The 21,074-nt window shown below is 44.6% G+C and overlaps 1 protein-coding gene across 5 annotated transcripts in view; it reads right to left on the bottom strand.

The window, feature by feature from the left end:
* Positions 1-21,074, bottom strand: part of BMP2K (BMP2 inducible kinase) — a 284,761-nt gene that overhangs the window by 85,686 nt on the left and 178,001 nt on the right. For all 5 annotated transcript variants that reach the window (XM_033963569.1, XM_033963540.1, XM_033963550.1 and 2 more), the window contains exons 11-12: positions 19,211-19,377; positions 10,647-10,754 (exon numbers count right to left, since the gene is read on the bottom strand). In XM_033963569.1, coding sequence (XP_033819460.1) covers positions 10,647-10,754; positions 19,211-19,377 — 275 coding nt within the window. The remainder of the gene's footprint in view (positions 1-10,646; positions 10,755-19,210; positions 19,378-21,074) is intronic.

The raw sequence follows: 21,074 nt of genomic DNA, 5'->3' as shown, positions 1-21,074 counted from the left end.
GCTAGAGTTACTCTCTAAGCACCACTTGACACATGAAACACACATGCAACCATTTAAGCGTAAATTTTTATATCATTCATTTTCTTATAGTAACATAGTAGATGACGGCAGATAAAGACCCGAATGGTCCATCCAGTCTGCCCAACCTGATTCAATTTAAATTTTTTTTTTTTTTCTTAGCTATTTCTGGGCAAGAATCCAAAGCTTTACCCGGTACTATGCTTGGGTTCCAACTGCCAAAATCTCTTTTAAAACCTACTCCAGCCTATCTACACCCTCCCCAGCCATTGAAGCCCTCCCCTGCCCATCCTCCACCAAACGGCCATACACAGACCGTGCAAGTCTGCCCAGTAACTGGCCTTAGTTCAATATTTAATATTATTTTCTGATTCTAAATCTTCTGTGTTCATCCCACGCTTCTTTGAACTCAGTCACAGTTTTACTCTCCACCACCTCTCTCGGGAGCGCATTCCAGGCATCCACCACCCTCTCCGTAAAGTAGAATTTCCTAACATTGCCCCTGAATCTACCACTCCTCAACCTCAAATTATGTCCTCTGGTTTTACCATTTTCCTTTCTCTGGAAAAGATTTTGTTCTACGTTAATACCCTTTAAGTATTTGAACGTCTGAATCATATCTCCCCTGTCTCTCCTTTCCGCTAGGGTATACATTCAGGGCTTCCAGTCTCTCCTCATACGTCTTCTGGCGCAAGCCTCCTATCATTTTCGTCGCCCTCCTCTGGACCGCCTCAAGTCTTCTTACGTCTTTCGCCAGATACGGTCTCCAAAACTGAACACAATACTCCAAGTGGGGCCTCACCAATGACCTGTACAGGGGCATCAACACCTTCTTCCTTCTACTGACTACACCTCTCTTTATACAGCCCAGAATCCTTCTGGCAGCAGCCACTGCCTTGTCACACTGTTTTTTCGCCTTTAGATCTTCGGACACTATCACCCCAAGGTCCCTCTCCCCGTCCGTGCATATCAGCTTCTCTCCTCCCAGCATATACGGTTCCTTCCTATTATTAATCCCCAAATGCATTACTCTGCATTTCTTTGCATTGAATTTTAGTTGCCAGGCATTAGACCATTCCTCTAACTTTTGCAGATCCTTTTTCATATTCTCCACTCCCTCTTCGGTGTCTACTCTGTTACAAATCTTGGTATCATCTGCAAAAAGGCACACTTTTCCTTCTAACCCTTCAGCAATGTCACTTACATACATATTGAACAGGATTGGCCCCAGCACCGAACCCTGAGGGACTCCACTAGTCACCTTTCCTTCCTTCGAGCGACTTCCATTAACCACCACCCTCTAGCGTCTGTCCGACAGCCAGTTTCTGACCCAGTTCACCACTTTGGGTCCTAACTTCAGCCCTTCAAGTTTGTTGAACAGCCTCCTATGAGGAACTGTATCAAAGGCTTTGCTGAAATCCAAGTAAATTACATCTAGCATATGTCCTCGATCCAGCTCTCTGGTTACCCAATCAAAAAATTCAATCAGGTTCGTTTGGCACGATTTACCTTTTGTAAAGCCATGTTGCCTCGGATCCTGTAACCCATTAGATTCAAGGAAATACACTATCCTTTCTTTCAGCAACACTTCCATTATTTTTCCAACAACTGAAGTGAGGCTCACCGGCCTGTAGTTTCCTGCTTCATCCCTGTGACCACTTTTATGAATAGGGACCACATCCGCTCTCCTCCAATCCCCAGGAATCACTCCCGTCTCCAGAGATTTGTTGAACAAGTCTTTAATAGGACTCGCCAGAACCTCTCTGAGCTCCCTTAGTATCCTGGGATGGATCCCGTCTGGTCCCATCGCTTTGTCCACCTTCAGTTTTTCAAGTTGCTCATAAACACCCTCCTCCGTGAACGGCGCAGAATCTACTCCATTTTCTCGTGTAATTTTGCCAGACAATCTCGGTCCTTCTCCAGGATTTTCTTCTGTGAACACAGAACAGAAGTATTTGTTTAGCACATTTGCTTTCTCCTCATCACTCTCCACATATTTGTTCCCAGCATCTTTTAGCCTAGCAATTCCATTTTTTATCTTCCTCCTTTCACTAATATATCTGAAAAAATTTTTATCTCCCTGTTTTACATTTTTAGCCATTTGTTCTTCCGCCTGTGCCTTCGCCAAATGTATCTCTCTTGGCTTCTTTCAGTTTCACCCTGTTTCTTATTAGAAATCCTGTGTTCATCCCATGTAGTTTTGAATTCTGTCACCATTTTAGTCTCTACCATTTCCCTTGGGAGGACATGCCAGCATCAACCACCCTCTCTGTGAAAAGAAAATTTCACAACATTTTTCTTAAGTCTTCTGCCCCACAACCTCCATTCATGTAGTCTAGTTTTACTATTTCCTTTCTCTGTTTATATATAACTACCTTTCAAGTATTTAAATGCCTATCATATCTCCCCTCCTCTTCTCTATAGTAAGCATATTCAAGTTTTCCAGTTTTCCCATGGGTCTTTTGGCGCAAACTGCATACCATTTTTGTTGCCTTCCTTTTGACTGCTTCAAGATTTTTACATTCTTAGCCAGATTATGGCCTCCAAAACTGAACACAACACTCCAAGTGGGGCCTCAACAATGACTTGTACAAGGGAATCAACACCTTTCTTCTTCTGGTTATGCCTCTCTCTATATAGCGTAGCATCCTTCTGGCTACAGCCATCGCCTTGTCACACTGTTTAATTGCCTTCAGATCCTCAGACGCTATCACTACAATGTCCCTCTACCTATCTGTGCATATCAGTCTCTTGCCTCCCAGCACATACATCTCCTTTAGATTTCTACTCACCAAATGCATCACTCTGCACTGAATTTCAATTGCCAGACATTAGACCATTCTTCCAACTTTTTGCAGATCCTTTTTTCATGTTTTCCACTCTCTGAGATGTCCACTCTGTTACAAATCTTGGTTTCATCCGCTAAAAGGCAATTTTAGGAAGTTCTTCTTCACCCAACGGGTGGTGGACACCTGGAATGCGCTTCCAGATGGCGTGAAAGGACAGGGTACTGTATTGGAGTTCAAGAAGGGATTGGACAATTTCCTGAAGGAAAAGGGGATAGAAGGGTATAGATAGAGGGTTACTATACAGGTCCTGGACCTGGTGGGCCGCCGCATGAGCAAACTGCTGGGCATGATGGACCCCTGGTCTGACCCAGCAGAGGCACTACTTATGTTCATCTTCTAACCCTTCGACAATATCGCTCACAAACATATCGAACAGAATTGACCCCAGCACTGATCCTTGAGGCACTCAATTCTCACCCTTCCCTCCTCTAAATTCCATTAACTATCACCTTCTGACCATTTCTGATCCAGTTTACCACTTTAGATCTTAATTTCAGTTGGTCAAGTGTCAAAGGCTTTGTTGAAATCTAAGTAAATTGTATCTAGTGCACTTCATTGATCTAATTCCTTTGTCACCCAATCAAAGAATTATATCAGATTAATTTGGCATGATTTACCTTTAATAAAGCCATGGTGTCTTGATCTTGTAACCCATTAGATTCTATCCTCTCCTTCAGCAACGCTTCCATTATTTTTCTAATAACCGAAGTGAGGCTTACAGGCATGTAGTTTCCTGCTTCATTTCAGTGACCACTTTTCTGAAGAGGAACCATATCCACTCTTCTCCAGTCCCACAGAACCTCCCCTGTCTCCGGGGATTTATTAAACAAATCTTTAAAATGGACCCGCTAGAACCTCTGAGCTCCCTCAATATACTGGGATGGATCCCGTCCGGTTCCATGGCTTTATCCACCTTCAATTTTTCAAGTTGTTCATAAACACCTTCTTCCGTGAACGGCAAGTTATCCACTCCATTCTCATGTGTAATTTTGCCAGCCAATTGCAGTCCTCCAGGATTTTCTTCTGTGAACACAGAAGTATTTTTAGTATGTTTGCTTTTTTCCTCATCAATCTCCACATAGTGATTCATAGCTTCTTTCAGTCTCATAAATCCATCATGATTTGGGAAAATTCACTGCTTATTTCTAGGATAAAGCAGCATAAAATCTGTTTTATTTTTCTGGGATCTTGCCAGCTACTTGTGACCTGGATTGGCCACTGTTGGAAACAGGATACTTACTGGGCTTGATGGACCTTTGGTCTGGCTCAGTATGGCAAATTTTATGTTCTGAATTCCCATCCCATTCATATTTTTTGTTGAAGTATTAGACACCAGTAAAACTGAGGAATACCCTTTAAGTACTCATCCCCTTCACAGTAGATATGTTTTCTATACAAACCCCATCCCTGTGCTCCAGCTAAACTAAACTAAACCTTATGTTTGTATACCGCATCATCTCCACATTTGTAGAGCTCGGCACGGTTTACAGGAGATGGGATAGAAAGGAACTACAATGAAAGGTAGAGATTTACAGGAGATGGGATTGAAAGGAACTACAGTGAAGGGTTAGAGGACCAAGTATGAAGAGTTTTTTGAGGGCTTAGAATGCCAGAGATGGAAAATGTATCCGATTTTTGAGAATAGCCAGGTCTTCAGATGTTTGCGGAAAAGTTGGAGGGAACTCAGGTTCCAAAGAGGGGAGGAAAGGTTGTCCAGAGCTCAGTGATTCGGAAGGGAAGGGAGGTCCCTTGTTTTCCTTTATGGGAGATGCCTCTTAATGAGGGGAGGGATAGTTTTAATTTGTGGGAGGATCTGGTGGTATTAGGGTATGAGGAGTTCCAAGAAAAAGGGATACATGGAGGGAGGATCCCATGTAGGATTTTGAAAGCTAGACAGGCGCATTTGAAGTGGACCCTGGCGATTATCGGTAGCCAGTGAAGCTTGGACAGAAGCGGAGAGACGTGGTCAAATTTAGTTTTTGCGAAAATCAGCTTGGCCACAGCAATCTGAATCCGCTGGAGTCTATGAAGGTTTTTCTTAGTTAGGCTTAAGTAAATAGAGTTGCAATAGTCCAATCTGGAAAGGATGATGGATTGGACAAGGACGGTAAAGTGATTTTGATGGAAACAGGATCTAATTTTCCTCAGCATGTGAAGGCTGAAAAAGCATTTTTTTACCAAGGAGTTGAGATGGTCGTTGAAGGACAATGTAAAATCAATAATGATGCCTAGAACACTGCTTGAGAACTCAAGCTGCAGAGTGGAGCCAGAGGGCAGAGAGAAGGAGTAGGGTAGTTGGTTAAGTTTAGGACCAAGCCAAAGGAGTCTTGTTTTGGACTCATTTAGTTTCATTTGAACATTACGGGCCCAGGATTGGAGGTTCATTATACAGGAGGCTATGTTCTCAGAAAGGTTGGTGAAGTTCGAATCAGTCTCGAGGAGGATGAGGATGTCGTCAGCATAAGTGTAAATTGTTTCAAGGGGGGATAGGTGGAGGAGTTTTAGGAAGGTCATATAAATGTTGAAAAGGATGGGAGATAGAGGTGAACCTTGCGGGACTCCACATATCGGTTTCCAGGGGGAAGATGAGGTGCCATTCATGTTGACAGCGTAGGAATTTTGAGAACCAGTCAAGGACTGTGGAGTTAATACCTATCTCAGAGAGTTGGTAAACGAGAATGTCATGATGGACAACGTCGAAAGCAGCGGAAAGGTCGAATTGTAGGAGAACGGCAAACTTATTTTGAGAATGAAGTTGTTGAACCTTTGAGATCAAGGAGGTCAATAGGGATTCGGTGCTGAAGTTGGGACGAAAGCCATATTGGTAAGGAAGAAGAATAGAGAATCTCTCTAAGTATGATGAGAGTTGGGTAGATATGATAGAATCTAGCATCTTGATTAAGAGAGGAATATTTGCTATTGGGGGATAGCTGGATGGCGTGGAAGGGTCAGGGCAGATTTTTTCAGTAGAGGGGTCAAGGCAATATGATCCATTTCTGGGGAAAAAAGGCCCGAATGTAGGGCGGAGTTTATGAGTTTGGTAATAGCAGAGATGGCAAATCCAGAATTTTCTCATATAGGTAGGAGGGGAATGGGTCCAAGGAACAGTTGCAGGATTTCAGTTTGAGGCAGAGTTTGAAAACCAGGGATTCAGATACGTGCTCAAAGGTAGTCCAGGATCTGTCAGCTGGGATAGGATTGGAGACCGTTTGGGTAGAATTGGAGTCGGTGGGTATTAGGGAGTTGTAGGAGACTGAAGATGGGAAGGAGCATCTCAGGGTAGAGTCCTTTTCGTGGAAGAATTTTGCCAGAACATCGGCTGAGGGAGAGGAGGGGAGCGAGGTGGGGTCTTTTTTGGAGGTTAAGGAGTGCCAGATATTAAATAGTGTACTGCTCTGGTTGTTGGATCTGGAGATTTTTTCACCGTAGAAGTTCTTCCTAGCTTTTTTAAAACTGTATTGTACAGCTTAATATTGACTCTCCAGGACTGTCTATCTATAGGGGATTTAGATTTTTTTTCCAGATGCACTCCAGGGCTCAACATTTTTGCTTTAGTTCTCTGTGATATGAGAGGTATCAAGGGGCCTTGCGGGGGTAAGAGATGGATTTAGTGGAGAGAGGGGCGAGGGAGTGGTAGGTGGACTCAGAGAGAGCAACCCAGTTATGCCAATTAGCTTCTGAGTCTGCAGGCTTAGGAGCGGAGGAGAATAGGTTGAGAAATTTAGACCAGAACAGATCGCTCGTAATTTTTTTGCCGTAGATAATGGAATTGGAACTGCGGGGTGGAGCCCCAAGGTGCGAAATGAAGATGGGGAGACAGAAAGCCCCTAAGAAGTGGTCGGACCAGGGGACATGATCCCAGCGGATGTTATCAGCTGAAGTTTTGTAAGCGGTAAGGTCGAGGAAACTAATGAAGTCTAGTGTGTGGCCCTTTTCATGGGTTGGGGATGGAGCGGGGGGGGAAGCCAAGGGAGGTGAGGAAGCTAATAAACTCAACCGTATCCTTGCTGGTGATGTCATTTAGGTGGAGATTGATATCCCCAATGATCAATAGTCTTTGAAATTTGAGGAAGGCATTTGTTATGGTCTCAAGGATGAGATCGGAGGATTTGTTCCAAGGGGTAGGTGGGCGATAAAGAAGCAGGATGCCCAGTGGGTGAGGGTGGAGTTCATCATTGACAGAGGCTAGCATATATTCTAGTGAGGTGTGGCTGCCCTTTGAGGAGCTGGACATCGAAGAAAGATTTGTAGAGAAATGCCAGGCCGCCTCCTTTACGGTTGGTTCTGAGTGAGAAGAGGCCTTGGTAGCCGTGGGAGCAGAGTTCGTTTTGTGTAAAAAGGTCATCTTTTGTAATCCATGATTCCGTGATGCATAGGAATCCGGGGTCAGAATCCTCGAGTAGATTCTTCAGAATTTGAATCTTGTTGCAAGTGGATCTGGCGTTGCAATAAAGTGTTGGAAATGGGGTGAGAGAGTCGGAGGCGAGGTTGGGGAGATTGGCAGGGGGAACCGACTTTAAAGAGGCGTGGTTGATTCTACGAGGGTTTTTTTTGGAGGGATGAGATCTGGTGCGAATCAGAGTGGGGATTTTGAGGCCAGGGCAGATATTATTGAAATTCGCGGAATCCAGGAGGTTGGGAGAAGGGGGTATTAAGCAGAGAGTGGAGTTGAGAGAAGAGTAAAGTAGAAGGAGGAAGAGCCAAGAGGGGGGCTTCATGGTGAGAGATGGGGAGCTTTGGGGTTGGGGGGGTTTGTGGGTTTTTTTTTAATTTTAATTTTTTTTTATTTTAGGGAGAGCTTGAACAGGGAAGAACTAGGCAACTTGGCATCTGAACAGGAAAAGGCTAATGCAGGGTCCGATCCTTAGTGGTGGGATCGCTTTAGTATATACACTGTTTTGTGGGGGGACCTGGGTAGGGCATCTGCTCAAGGTGAGACTTAGGGCTATGCTCAACTGATATCTGGTGGTTTCGAGAGGGATCAGGGTCGGGAGGGATCTAAGCGACTGGGTAGAGAGAGGACTTGACACATTTAGCATAGCCAGGGGAACTTAACATATGGGTAAAGAAGAAAACTTAGCATTGAACTTGGTCCTGAACATTGAATGCACTTAGCAGCTGGATAGAGTCGTGTAAGAAACAGAAACAAGGTCAAGTATAGCATCAGGTCCCGGGGGGTAATTCAAACAATCCTTCGGAGGAAGGAGAGAGCAGGATGGAGGGGAGTTTCCTCCTTCCTCTGCCGTGGGAAATTGTTGAGGGGGAAACTTTCGGCAGCCCAGGGCTGAAGAACGATCAGACGCTAAGGTAGAGTCTGACCCTGGAACAGGTAGAGTCAGCCTGAGCAATCCTGCGAAGGCAGGAAGCTTTTTCTGCAGTCCCGGTGGGCTGGAGGGAAACAGGGGCTCTAAGAGAGCAGAGGCAGAGCCCTCCTTCTTGAGCAGCACCGGGCGGAGGAAGGAGGGACAAGATGGAGGAAAGCTTCCTCCTTCCTCTGCCTTGAAAAAGTCGCTGGGGTGAGACTTTCGGCGGCCCTCAAAGGGCTGAAGAAAAATCCAACGCTGGTTAATCCGACGCTGGTACGGGCAGAGTCAGCCCGAAAAATCCTGCGAAGGCAGGAAGCTTTTTCTGCTGTCCCAGTGGGCTGGAGGGAAGCAGGGGCTCTAAGAGAGCAGAGGCAGAGCCCTCCTGCTTGAGCGGCACCGGGCGGAGCTCTTTGAACAATTGGTGATTTGGGGGATGGGAGGAGGTAGGGGGAATTTAAGCCTCATATATTAAAAGGCAACTAGTTTAACTGTATTCATTCCATATTTGCACTCATCTCCCCTCCTCCCACACATTCCAAACAATTAAGCCACATACTACAACTATCTCTTTTTGCAGCCAATTACTATTGTATATAATTGAATATACGTCCATCCAAATAAAAGTGAAGCACCCCCCTTCCCCCCAAAAAACCCCCCAAATAAACAGGGGAAGGAAATGATTGACTCAAATATAAACCAAGAATAGAAATTTGGGTGATAATGATGAGCCAATCAATAAAGACTAGACATTTTTGCCACAAGTTTAAATAACTTCACAATCTAGCTTTAAATCATCAATATATAGCAGTATATTTTAAAAACCTTGAAAACAGAATTCTTTGTCAATGATGAAAGGTTTTGCTGAAATTTACATAAATTACACCTAGAGCACAGCCTCAATCTAGTTGTCTAGTCACCCAGTCAAATAATTCAATCAGATTTGTTTGACATGATTTTTCTTTAGTAAAACCAAGTTGCCGTAGACCTTGTAACCCATTGGATTCTAGCAAATTCACTATCCTTTCTTCAGCAACATTCCATTACTTTTCTAATACCCAAAGTGAGGCTCAACAACCAGTAGTTTCTCACTTCTCTTTGATCACCAATTTTGTGAAAAGGGACCCGTCACTATTCCCCAATCCAATGGAACCTCTTCTGTCTCTAAACATTTACTGTACATATTTGAATATAAGTTGAGACCCCCCCCTCAAAGGAGGAAAAATAAAAAAATAAAAAAAAAATGGTTGACTCGAATATAAGTCGGGCAGCTTAATATTGAAGTGTTCTGCCCTGTCAGGCTCTGCACCCAGCCCTCTCCCTGACAAGCTCTGCACCCAGCACCCTTCCCTCCCTCTCCTGTCAGGGACTGCACCCAGCATCCTTCCTTCCTCCCCTATCAGGCTCTATGCCAGCACCCTTCCTTCCTCCCCTTCCCTGTCAGGCTCTGCGCCCAGCACCCTTCCATCCTCCCCTCCCGTCGGGCTCTGCGCCCAGCATCCTTCCATTCTCCCATCCCCTGTTAGGCTCTGCACCCAGCACCCTTCCTTCCTTCCCCTGTCAGACTCTGCACTCTACCTCCCAGGCTCTGCTCTCTGTCCCCCCTTCCCTGCCCTATCTTCATACCTCTGCCAATCCCTGGTGGAGGTGCAGCAGGCAGGAGCAAGCATTCTGAACTCCTGCCCTGCTGCTAACCAGCTGCATTATCCAATTTCTTCATCTGAGCGGCATGAGCAGCAGCGTGATTTGGTGCTGCTTCTCGGTGCTGAGTGGCTTCCTTACTGGCTCCTGTGAATTAGCAGAGGGGCAAGAGTTTGGAAAGCTTGCTCCTGCCCGCTGCACCTCCACCAGCGATCGGCAGAGGACCCGCTGCTCTTCCACCAGGGAGCGGCAGAGGTATGATAAGGCAGGGAGGAGGAGGGGGGGGAGAGCTTGGCGGGGGCAGCCTTAAAAAATTCTGGGAAGGGGCATTGACCCGAATATAAACCCAAAAATCCCGGTTTATATTAGTGTATATACGGTATTTAACAAATCTTTAGGAGGACCCACCCAAACCTCTCTGAGCACATAGGATGTCACACAATCTTGTATTTTGGTGATAACCAATGTACACTCAGATAAACCATCAGTAATAACTTTTCTGAACTTGAAGCTAAGATGGCAAGGGTTGATGAGGCTTTTTGAATAGACTATGTACAGTAGTGAATAAATTTGAATTTTCACCTGACATGGGGGGGTGCAATGGATGTGTTAATACTAGATTATATTTTAAAAACTGCTTTGTACTTTTATTACGAATGCTGTCTTTGCTTTCAGTTTTTAATTTTAATTTTGTATGTTTACTGTAATCCATCTTGATTTTAGGCAGATCATAAGTGACTAAAACATAACCATAAACCTTCCATGACAAAGAAATGTTTTGCTCACTCACTGTGGTTCTAAGCAAAATTCAACATCTCATTCATTATGTGCTTACCATAGCTGGAAACTGTGAAGGATGCGGATGCTGCTGCTGCTGCTGCTGCTGGTACATGGACTGCATAATCAACTGCTGTTGGACCATCTGACGTTGTATTGCTTGACACTACATTAATATTAGAACAAAGCTTTTGAGTGCCAATCATACCACATATTTGCTCTACCACAGTTCTGACAATTTAGTCAGCATTTCAACAGCACAGCCCAAATTAGATAAGGGCTGCAGATCTGTAAAACTTGCATACCACTCTGACACTTCAAAAGTAGCCATCATTCCAGGTACCTCTCAATAGTTAGGCAATTCAACTGCAAAGCTCAGTTACAAAACAACTCACCAATACCTTAGAACAGGGGTCCCCAAGCATGGGCCATGGACCAGTAGCGGGCTGCACAGAAATGTTTATTTATATTACAGGCAGTCCCCCATGTTCTAACCAGCTCCCTCCTCCCAGTTGCACTTCTCTTCACAAAGCCAAGAGCAGCGGCTCCTACACACTGCCCATGGCAGACCCGGAAACCTTCCCTCTAGGCTTCCGGGCGAACCGCGAGCCGCATGTAGGAACCGTGGCCATGGCTTTGTGAAGAGAAGTGCGGCTGGGAGGAGGGAGCCGGCCAGAACAGGTGAAACCCGTGGGAAGCATGAACTTCGGACAGAGAACAGAGGGAGGGGAAGGACAAAGAGGGGCATGTTGGGACATGAGAGAGAGAAGGCACGTTGGGACACAGAAGGAAGGGAGGCGAACAAACTTCAGATAAAGGATGGAAAGAAGGAAGGAGGGAGAGAACAGGAACTTGGGGAATAGAACAGAGGGAGGTAGGGGATCATGAACTTGGTACATAGGATGGAAGAATGGAGGGCGTAAAAGAAAGAGATGCTGATGGGGAGGGAATAGAAAGGGAGAATTATTGTGCATGGTTGAGAGAGGGAAAGAGATGGTACACATAGGGAAATGAAGAAAGAAGAACTGTTGGGCACAGGGATGGGTCTAGTTGTAGGGAAGCATGCTCAGGGCTCCCAACGATTCTACATTCTATTAGACAACTGCCCACCCACCATTATTAAATCCGCCCCCCCCCCCCAATTCAAAACCGAACTCTTCAATTGGGTCTCACTATGCCTGTCCACTGGTCTCTTCCCGACTGAACCTGGCCACATTCTCGTATCCCCCCGCCTCAAAAACAACAAAGAATCCATCTCCTCCACCACCAACTATAGACCCATCGCCAACATACCACTCTTCCAAAAACTCATGGAAGGCCTCATTAACCATGACCTCATGAACTACCTAGAAAAGTTCAACATCCTTCACGATTCCCAATCCGGCTTCCGCTCAAACCACAGCACCGAAACGGTCTTAGCCGCCCTAACCAATTACCTCCTCCAATTATTCTCACTGGGCAAAAGCGCCCTAGTACTCCAATTCGACCTAAGCAGCGCTTTCGATCATGCTCCGCTGCCTGGACTCCATCGGCATTTCCGGCCAAGTGCTACACTGGTTCTCATGCTTTCTAACTAGCCGTACCTATCAGGTCCACAGCAATGGAACCTTCTCCCATCAATGGCGTAATTCCTGCGGAGTCCCACAAGGTTCCTCACTATCCCCCTCCCTCTTTAACATCTACTTGGCACCTCTTGCATGGACACTAGCCGACTTAAACCTTAAATCATTCATTTACGCCGATGACATCACCATCATCATCCCCCTAACTTCACTCACCCAACAAACGGAACAACTCACATCCTCCATCCTCACCAAGTTAGAACTATGGACCTCACAATTTAAATTAAAATTGAACTCTGAAAAAACCAAAATCTTCCTTGCTAGCCCTAACCATAAAATAACAAACACCTCCATGAAACTGAACGGCCTAGATTATCCTATCAACCCCTCCATAAAAATACTCGGAATCATCCTAGATAGATGCTTAACCTTCGAAGACCATACCAGTGCCCAGGTCAAAAAATGCTTCTGCACCCTCTGGAAACTTCGCACCATCAAATACCACTTTGACCACCTCTCCTTCCGCTTACTGGTCCAATAATTAATCTTAAGCATATTGGACTACTTTAATCTTAAGCATATTGGACTACTGTAATATCATATACCTAGGAGCCTATAAAAACACCAAACGTCTAAGAATAGTACAAAATGCCGCCGTCCGCCTCATCTTCGGCCTCAAAAAATACGACCACGTTAGCCCCTATTACGCCAAACTCCACTGGCTGCCGGTAGAGGCAAGAATCACCTTTAAATTCGCTTGCCTCTGCTTCAAAACCCTAGCAGGCTTTTCACCAATCTACCTATCTGAGCACCTTGAAATTACTGGCCCCTCTCGTACTCGAAATACCTATCTGTTTTCCTTCCCCTCCCTGAAGGGCCGCCTCTAAAAAAAATTCCTAGACCGATCACTAGCATTCCAAGCGGGCAAATGGAACAAATGCCTCTCTACTCTCATCTCCAATTCCCCCCCACTATCAAACATTCAGAAAGTTAACTAAAACCTACCTTTTTGACAAATTCCTCTGATTTATCCTCCCTCCTCCTCCCCCCTCCCTCCTCTTCTGACCCCTCCCCTAGACCCTTACCGCCTCATGTAACACCGATATCTATAACGCTGCAGTACCGAGCTTATAGCAAATGTAACCACTCCGAACATATAACCTAGCTGCCAAAATAACTTCACCGTATATTTATTGTCTAGAATGTAAAGGTAACTTGACCGAATATGTATCGTCTAAAACTGTAAATATAACATAAACAAAATTGTAACTTTGTTGTAAATGTACAGTCTCTTCATCTGTTAACCGCATAGAACTTCCATGGTAATGCGGTATACAAGAATAAAGTTATTATTATTACATTATGATGAGTTATATTAATATAATACAATGTAATAATAGAAATAATATAAAATGTAATAATTACGTTTACATTATATATGTAATGATTAGATTATATATTATGCACGTGCATCCCAAATGTCTTGCATGAAAGCGGTCTCTGATGCGAAAAAAGGTTGAGGACCGCTTGCTTAGAATACCAAGACATCAGAAGGACAAGAATGAATTTTCACAACTGCCTTGTTTTAAATAGTTTGCTCAATTATGAATAAACTAAATTTGTTTATGGTTCATTGTTCTATAGTATCTCATTTAAATACATATCACACACAAGCTTTTCACATTTAAAAAAATTATTCTTAATAGAAAATATTTTGTTTTAAATAAATGTATAGTTTGTATTCACAATATAAGTAAAAACCTGGCAATAGAGGCAATAATGTGCCTTGAACAGCATTTGAGAGATATGTCCTGCAATGCTGCTAACAGATTTGCTCTTCAAGACAACCAAAATAAAATTAAATATTGTGGATATCCTGAGAACCTGCCAATTTGAAGCGTTCAAGAACTGACGTGTATGAAAAGATTAGGTTCTTAACTTGATAATCTTTTTTCTATTAGATAAGACACTCCATTCCTGTACATGTGGCTAGTCATAAGAACATAAGAATAGCCTTACTGGGTCAGACCAATGGTTCATCAAGCCCAGTAGCCCATTCTCAGGCTCCCTAGTGCCGATCCAGGGCAAGCAGTGGCTTCCCCTATGTCTTTCTTAATAACAGATTATGGACTTTTCCTCCAGGAAATTGTCCAAACCATTCTTAAAACCAGCTACACTATCCACTCTTGCAACCTCTGGAAAAGCGTTCCAGAGCTTAACTATTCTCTGAGTGAAAAAATATTTCCTCCTATTGGTTTTAAAAGTATTTCCCTGTAACTTCATCGAGTGTCTTCATCTAGTCTTTGTAATTTTTGACAAAGTGAAAAAGCAACCCACTTGTACCCATTCTACTCCACTCAGGATTTTGTAGACTTCAATCATCTCTCCCATTAGCAGTCTCTTTTCCAAGATGAAAAGCCCTAACCCAGATTCACGAAAAATAGCGACTCAATCGCTGTTGGCTGATTCTCTGGCTGATTTTCAAACAGCGATTGATTCACTATCAAGTTTGCGTGCAAATGATATGCACAGAGGTGCAAATCATTTGCATGTAAACTCACCAACAAAATCGCTCAGTGAGCGACTGAATCGGTGAAGAGCCCTGACAGTAGTGGCAGGAGAAGCAGCCTCCTGTCACTACTGTCAGGGCTTCTGCTTTTTCAGATGTTCTGCACGACTTAAACACGCATCATCTGTCCCATTTAAAAAAAGCCGACACTCGCACGCCCCCTCCCCGAGCAACCTTTTCCCTGCCCGCCCGCTCCCCCCGAAAAAAACGGCAGGAAGTCTGCCCACTCCCTCCTGCCATGACTCCCACTGGCCCATCCACTTTCCCCCCCAAAAAAAAACCGGCAGGAGGGATGCCCACTCCCTCCTGCCACTCGACATGTCCCCCTCCCCGTTTCCCGGCCTGCCTGCTCTCCCCGAAAAAACCGGCATGAAGGATGCCCACTCCCTCCTGCCACAACTCCCACTGGCCCACCCACTTTCTCGAAAAAAACTGGCAGGAGGGATGCCTACTCCCTCCTGCCACCCGACATGCCCCCCCCTCGCACTGAAATGGCAGGATGGATGCCCCCTCCCCATTGTCCATAACTTGCATTGGGAGCAGGAGGACCTCCTGCTCCTCTGCCAGGCCTGCTACACCATTGGGCTTAGGACCCTCCTCAGTGCATCATGTGATGCACGGGAAGGGGCCCAGTGCCCTGATTGGCTTAGATGCCTCATGCTCCTTCCTTGGGAGCAGCCTGAGGTATCTGAGCCAATCAGGGATTCCTTAGGAAGGAGCCTAAGTCCCTAATTGGCCATTTATTTCATTTTCAACTGGACATGGTTCAGCTACACACGCTGTCATTTTCAGAGACTGTTTCTTTTGACAACTCTATGCAGTACTTTAGCAAATGAATCAGTACATTTTATCTATCACGTTTGGATAAGCAAGACTCCTGAGGCAAGCCTTTTTATGGCCGAAACACGATCATGTCGAGTCTGTTACAAATAAATAGGATTCAGCACCAACATTCCCTCCTTCGTTGTTGTTTCTTGCTTCTCACCGTTGTGAAGGCAGTTTCTCCTGTTTGTTTTCTGATCCATCTTGAAATGAACAAAAGATAAGAATTGCTATTCTGGGACAGTCCAAAGTTCCATCAAGCCCAGCATCTCATTTCCAACAGTGGCCAACCTAGGTCCCAAGTATCTAGTTAGATCCCAAGCAAAACAGATTTTATGCTGCTTATCCTAGGAATAAGCAGTGGATTTCCCCAAGCCAATGAACTTCTGTTTTAGGAAATTATCCAAACCTTTTTTAAACCCCACTAACTTATTTGACCACATTCTTCGGCAACAAATTCCAGAGTTTAATTACACACTTTTGAGGTTGGTTGACCTTTACAGGCAGCCCCAGCTAACACGAGCAGATGATCCGACAAACGAAATTCATTTGTAACCTCTAGAAACTGCAGTAAGAGTCTGCACACATGCAACAATTTCACTACCTGATCACTCTCTCAGCCGCAAAGGAGTGAAACAGGTAAGCAGACTTACTGACTGATGTGAAAGCTGGAAATCACTTTCAGAAGGATGGGACTGTGAATATGGCCATGCATGAATCCAAAATTCTGAGAAATGGATCTCTGCAGGACAAAGCCTGAAGTTCTAACAATCGTCAGGTGGAGGTAATCACTAACAAAAACACTGTCTTGATGGTGAGGTCCATCAGGGAAGACAGCTCCAAAGGTTCATAGAGCACTCCTGCCAGCGCCTGGAGGACCAGATTAAGATTCCACATGGGAAAAAACTGTTGTACCAGAGGATGGAGGCATAATGCACCCTTCAAAAACGGATGTGTGGCTATGGTGCTCTTATTAATCCTAGGCCCAAACAGGACAGCTCCGCAATCTGAACTTTCAGGGAGCCAACCGCTAGGCCTTTTTCCAGACCTTCCACAGGAAGGCGAGTACCATGGAGATCGGTGTCGAGCTTGGATCCTCACTCCTCTGAGCACACCAAGTTTGGAAGAACTTCCAGGCTTTCGCATATGTTGCTATATACACCTTACTACATCTTATAAGGGTGAAGACCACTCCATCCAAATAGCCTTTATGAACTAGCACTGTGTGCTCAAAAGCCATACCATAAGACCCAAGCATTCTGGAACCTGCAGGGCAACTGGGCTTTGCATAAACAGCGAGGGACTACAGGGAAGTTTGAGATTTTGATCCTTTGCAGACGGACCAGGCCTGCACGCCAATATTGCTTCAGCCAGTCCAGTGTTACTAAAATCACCAGCCGATGGTGCGTCACAATCCTGCACAAAAGTCGGCCTATCATGGGCCAGGGAGGGAAGGCATAAAGATGGCCTTGCCACCTCCGGCTAGGGTTGCACCAGGTCATCCAGGCCTTCGCTTCCTGGCTTGTGACTTTAACTGAAGAATCAAACTGCCTGCTTGTTGGCTGTCAATGCCATCAAATTGAAATTGAGGCATCCCCACTGATACACAATGCAGGTGAAGCCTTCCTGAGACAGTGACCACTCCCCGGGATCCAGATTCTTCTAGCTGAGGAAATCTGCTTACACATTGTCTGTTCCTGCCACATGCACTGCCTAGAGTGCCAGAAGATGGGTCTCTACCCATCAAAACAGCATTTGGACTGAGGACAGGAATTGGGCAGCCCTGCTCTAGGGGCTTGAGGTCTGCTGTCTGGTAAAGACTTCAGTTTGCAATCCTGCACACTGGCCATAAGATCATCCAGAATTTTCTCAAAAATTATATGTCCCATATTGTAATTTACTCAAGGTTGCCTCAGAAGAGGAATCCCCTGGCCACCATACTGATGAATTCAGGGAGATACCCCTGACCAGGACATCCAGATGTCCCCCTGCAGACACTCAAGCTCCTTTATGGGGTTTCACGGCTGCATCAAAGCTGTGCTTCACCAGGGATGCACATTTGCTGCTCCCCAGTTCAAATCTGGACATTTTGCCAGGCCCTAGGCCCAACTGGCCATTAACACCTCCTGAGGGACCAGAGGAGGCTAAGCCAGAGGCTTCCGCCCCTCCTCTCAAGTGTTGCATGCACGTGGAACATGTACGATTCTCAAATGGTCATCCACCACAAACTTGGCATGAATCCAAGATATCCTGGCCCAAAGAGTCCATCACACCTGTTTTTAAGCAAAATCGAAGTGTTTTGAGGCAGAGAGAGGCTTTTCTTTTCAAATCGGGAAATCCAAGATGGCTACTGCAGCAGTGATTTTAACGCCAAAAACGGCTCGTGGGAATAGTTAGTGATTTTAGGATATTAGAGATGGGAGAACTTAACTCTAACCCCAGAATCCCCCCCAAATTTATTTTAACACCCCCCCCTCTTCAATTTTGTTTGCCAGTCTGTCAGCCTGTTATTCACTGTGCCAATGCTGTGTGCTGAGAACTGCAAACAACTTACAAAGAGAACCTCTGCCTCAACAAGCCTGGAATCCAAACTATTTGTGTTTTCTGTCTCTTGGGCTCAATGAACCGACTGGAGACCTCAAACCCCAACGGATCACAAATATGCAAAAAAGGGGGAGGAAAGCAGTCGGCCACCGACCCTGGAAAATCCGCCATAGAGTCACTCAACCTGCTCAAGCCCACTGTGCTGTGTGCTGAGAACTGCAAACAGCTTACAAAGAGAATCTCTGCCTCAACAAGCCTGGAATCCAAACTACTTGTGTTTTCTGTCTCTTGGGCTCAATGAACCGACTGGAGACCTCAAACCCCAACGGATCACAAATATGCAAAAAAGGGGGAGGAAAGCAGTCGGCCACCGACCCTGGAAAATCCGCCATAGAGTCACTCAACCTGCTCAAGCCCACTGTGGATAAACCTGGGACGAGCCTTGTTCCCAAGGGAACAGTCCTTGAGCCCCCGAACTTTTAGTGCAGCTGTCCAAGTGGGCGTATCGCAAAGCAGTCTACCCCATGAAAGCAGACCCTCGATCTCAGAGTGCACTCTCCTGCAGCCAGAGCTGTCCCAAGACTGAGATCCTCTGCAGCACCGAAATGCCTCACAAGCGATCCCAAAAAACCCCCAAATAACTGAAAAATAAACATGAAGCAAAAAGACCAGCTCCTACCATCTCACTCACAAAAAGACAACTGAGGAATTGGAGGACAGCCCAGAAGGATGGGAGGTGGAGCGAAAGAATGCTAATGAAGCTCCCTACAAGAATTCTTGCAAGAAGGGATTGACCACCCACACATTTGGGAATGGAGTGTCTGTTACACTAGAAGTCTAGTTTAGGAGACTAATTCTAAAACCAACCTTGAAGCACTTCCAGCAGGTCTATTTCAGAGGACATTCGCAAAATATATAATATATATTCAAACATTGAAGATCCAATGAACTTATTTAGTGCTTGTAAGGCTATTTGAAAAATAATTTCTCCATTTTCTCTCCTTCTCTGGAGCATCACTGAGTGCAGAGCCTGTTACTGTATCCAGTTTTTGAGAGTATTCACACTTTCAATAAGGTCTTAAATATGCATTTTGTTTAACTTTTTTGACCAGAAAGGTAATGTACCTGCTGTAAATAAGCATCCTGAAGAACCTGCTGCTGCTGCAACTGTTGAAGTTGCTCAAGTCTCCAGTCCCCTTGCTGTAATTGTTGTAGTACTCTATGTTGCTGTACAGGTTGCCGATTGATTCCCTGGGCTAATATGTCTTGCCCATTCCCTTGATTCTGTGTTCCTGTAATATACAGTCCCAACAAAAACTCATTCACTTCTGTGTGTTCCTGAAACCTACAAAAAAACTTTTGAAAATGACAAATCTTCTCTCGGGGTCAATTCTATGTTTTTATACTTTCACTGACTAAATCTTAAGTCCAAGAGACTGGAAAACTAGGTTGCTTAAAAATAGAAGATTTTCCATGGACAGCAGGATACAAGACATCACAGCACAGGTGATATCACTGATGCAGTCTGCACAAGGAAAGCTAATCCAACTTAATAATAAGAGGCTTTTTAGCTGTCTCACCATGCATACATCTCATTTTCCACCTGCCCCTGTCATGTAGGACCACCTCAGTGTAGTTATATAGCTTATAGAATAATATAATTTCTTGATAAGGTGGCAAAAATGTGAAGTCTTGTATCCTGTCTATAGAGAACACCTTCTAATAAGTAATTTGGTTTTCTTTGAGGACAAGCAGGATAGCATTGCTTGGAACCCCCTACCTCCTTTATTGTGGCTGATCTCAAGGGCTTTAGATACCATAGCACTGACATTATGAGCTGTGTCAAGACCATGAGCAATCAAGTCTACCTGAGCATGAGCAAAGGAGAAACAGTCTGCCAGCATGTCTACAGCAATACCCCATCCTACTAGTGACAAAAGAAACAAAGAGATGGGTGGGTTTTCTAAGGGCTTTAGTCCAAATATGCAGTCAAGGGCTTCTCTTGCAATCCAATATGTGTAATGCACTTTCCTTTTTGTGGCATGAGGCCCAGTGATAAAATTTTATATCTATGAAAGGAGGAGGAGGGGGGAGAGAGAAAGGGTGGCTGAACGATGACAATGCATGGGGTGGGGGGGGGGGAGAAAGTATGGAGTAGGGCTACTGGCTGTGTATTTCTGCCACTGAACTACAGGAATTTTTATCTTGGGAACAGAATGAGAAAATAGCCTTGAGTAAATCAGGCCCTAAAAAAAAACTGTGGTAGACGTCAGATAAGACACTCCTCTACTCTTCAACAACTTCAATGGACATACAACACAATATGATACAATTTAATTCTTGTATCCTGCATAATACTTCAGCAGTTCAATTTGGGTAACAAATATGATTCTGGTAATATCCAGGAATTAAAACACAACAGCATCTCAAATACAAACATTCATAACAAAAAAATCTTTAGTTTCTAAAAGTAAGAATCAGATATTCATCTCACAGAGAGGGGAAAATAATTCCAAACTACTACTGCTTGGTAGGAAAAGGATGATGAGTATTTTAGTTAACAGACAGAAAATTTAGTTTCAAATAATTTTCTCAGATCATAATTTGAAACTCTGCCTCAAAGATGGTTGAAGCAGATCAATCAAATAATGCAGAGCTAAGACCATAAGAATAGCCTTACTGGGTCAGACCAATGGTTCATCAAGCCCAGTAGCCTGTTCTTATGGTGGCCAATCCAGGTCACTAGTATCTGGCCAAAACCCAAGGTGTAGCAATATTCCATGCTACCGATACAAGGCAAGCAGTGGCTTTTTCAATAAGGCTATGGACTTTTCCTCCAGGAACTTGTCCAAACCATACTTAAAACCAGCTACGCTATCTGCTCTTACCACATCCTCTGACAATGCGTTCCATAGCTTAACTATTCTCCGAAGGAAAAAAAATTCCTCCAATTGGTTTTAAAAGTATTTCCCTGTAACTTCATCGAGTG

The sequence above is a fragment of the Geotrypetes seraphini genome, chromosome 1 (assembly GCF_902459505.1).
Source record: "Geotrypetes seraphini chromosome 1, aGeoSer1.1, whole genome shotgun sequence".
NCBI classification, from domain to species: domain Eukaryota; kingdom Metazoa; phylum Chordata; class Amphibia; order Gymnophiona; family Dermophiidae; genus Geotrypetes; species Geotrypetes seraphini.
The sequence above is the reverse complement of the archived record's forward strand: the minus strand, read 5'-3'. Positions and strand labels throughout refer to the sequence as shown.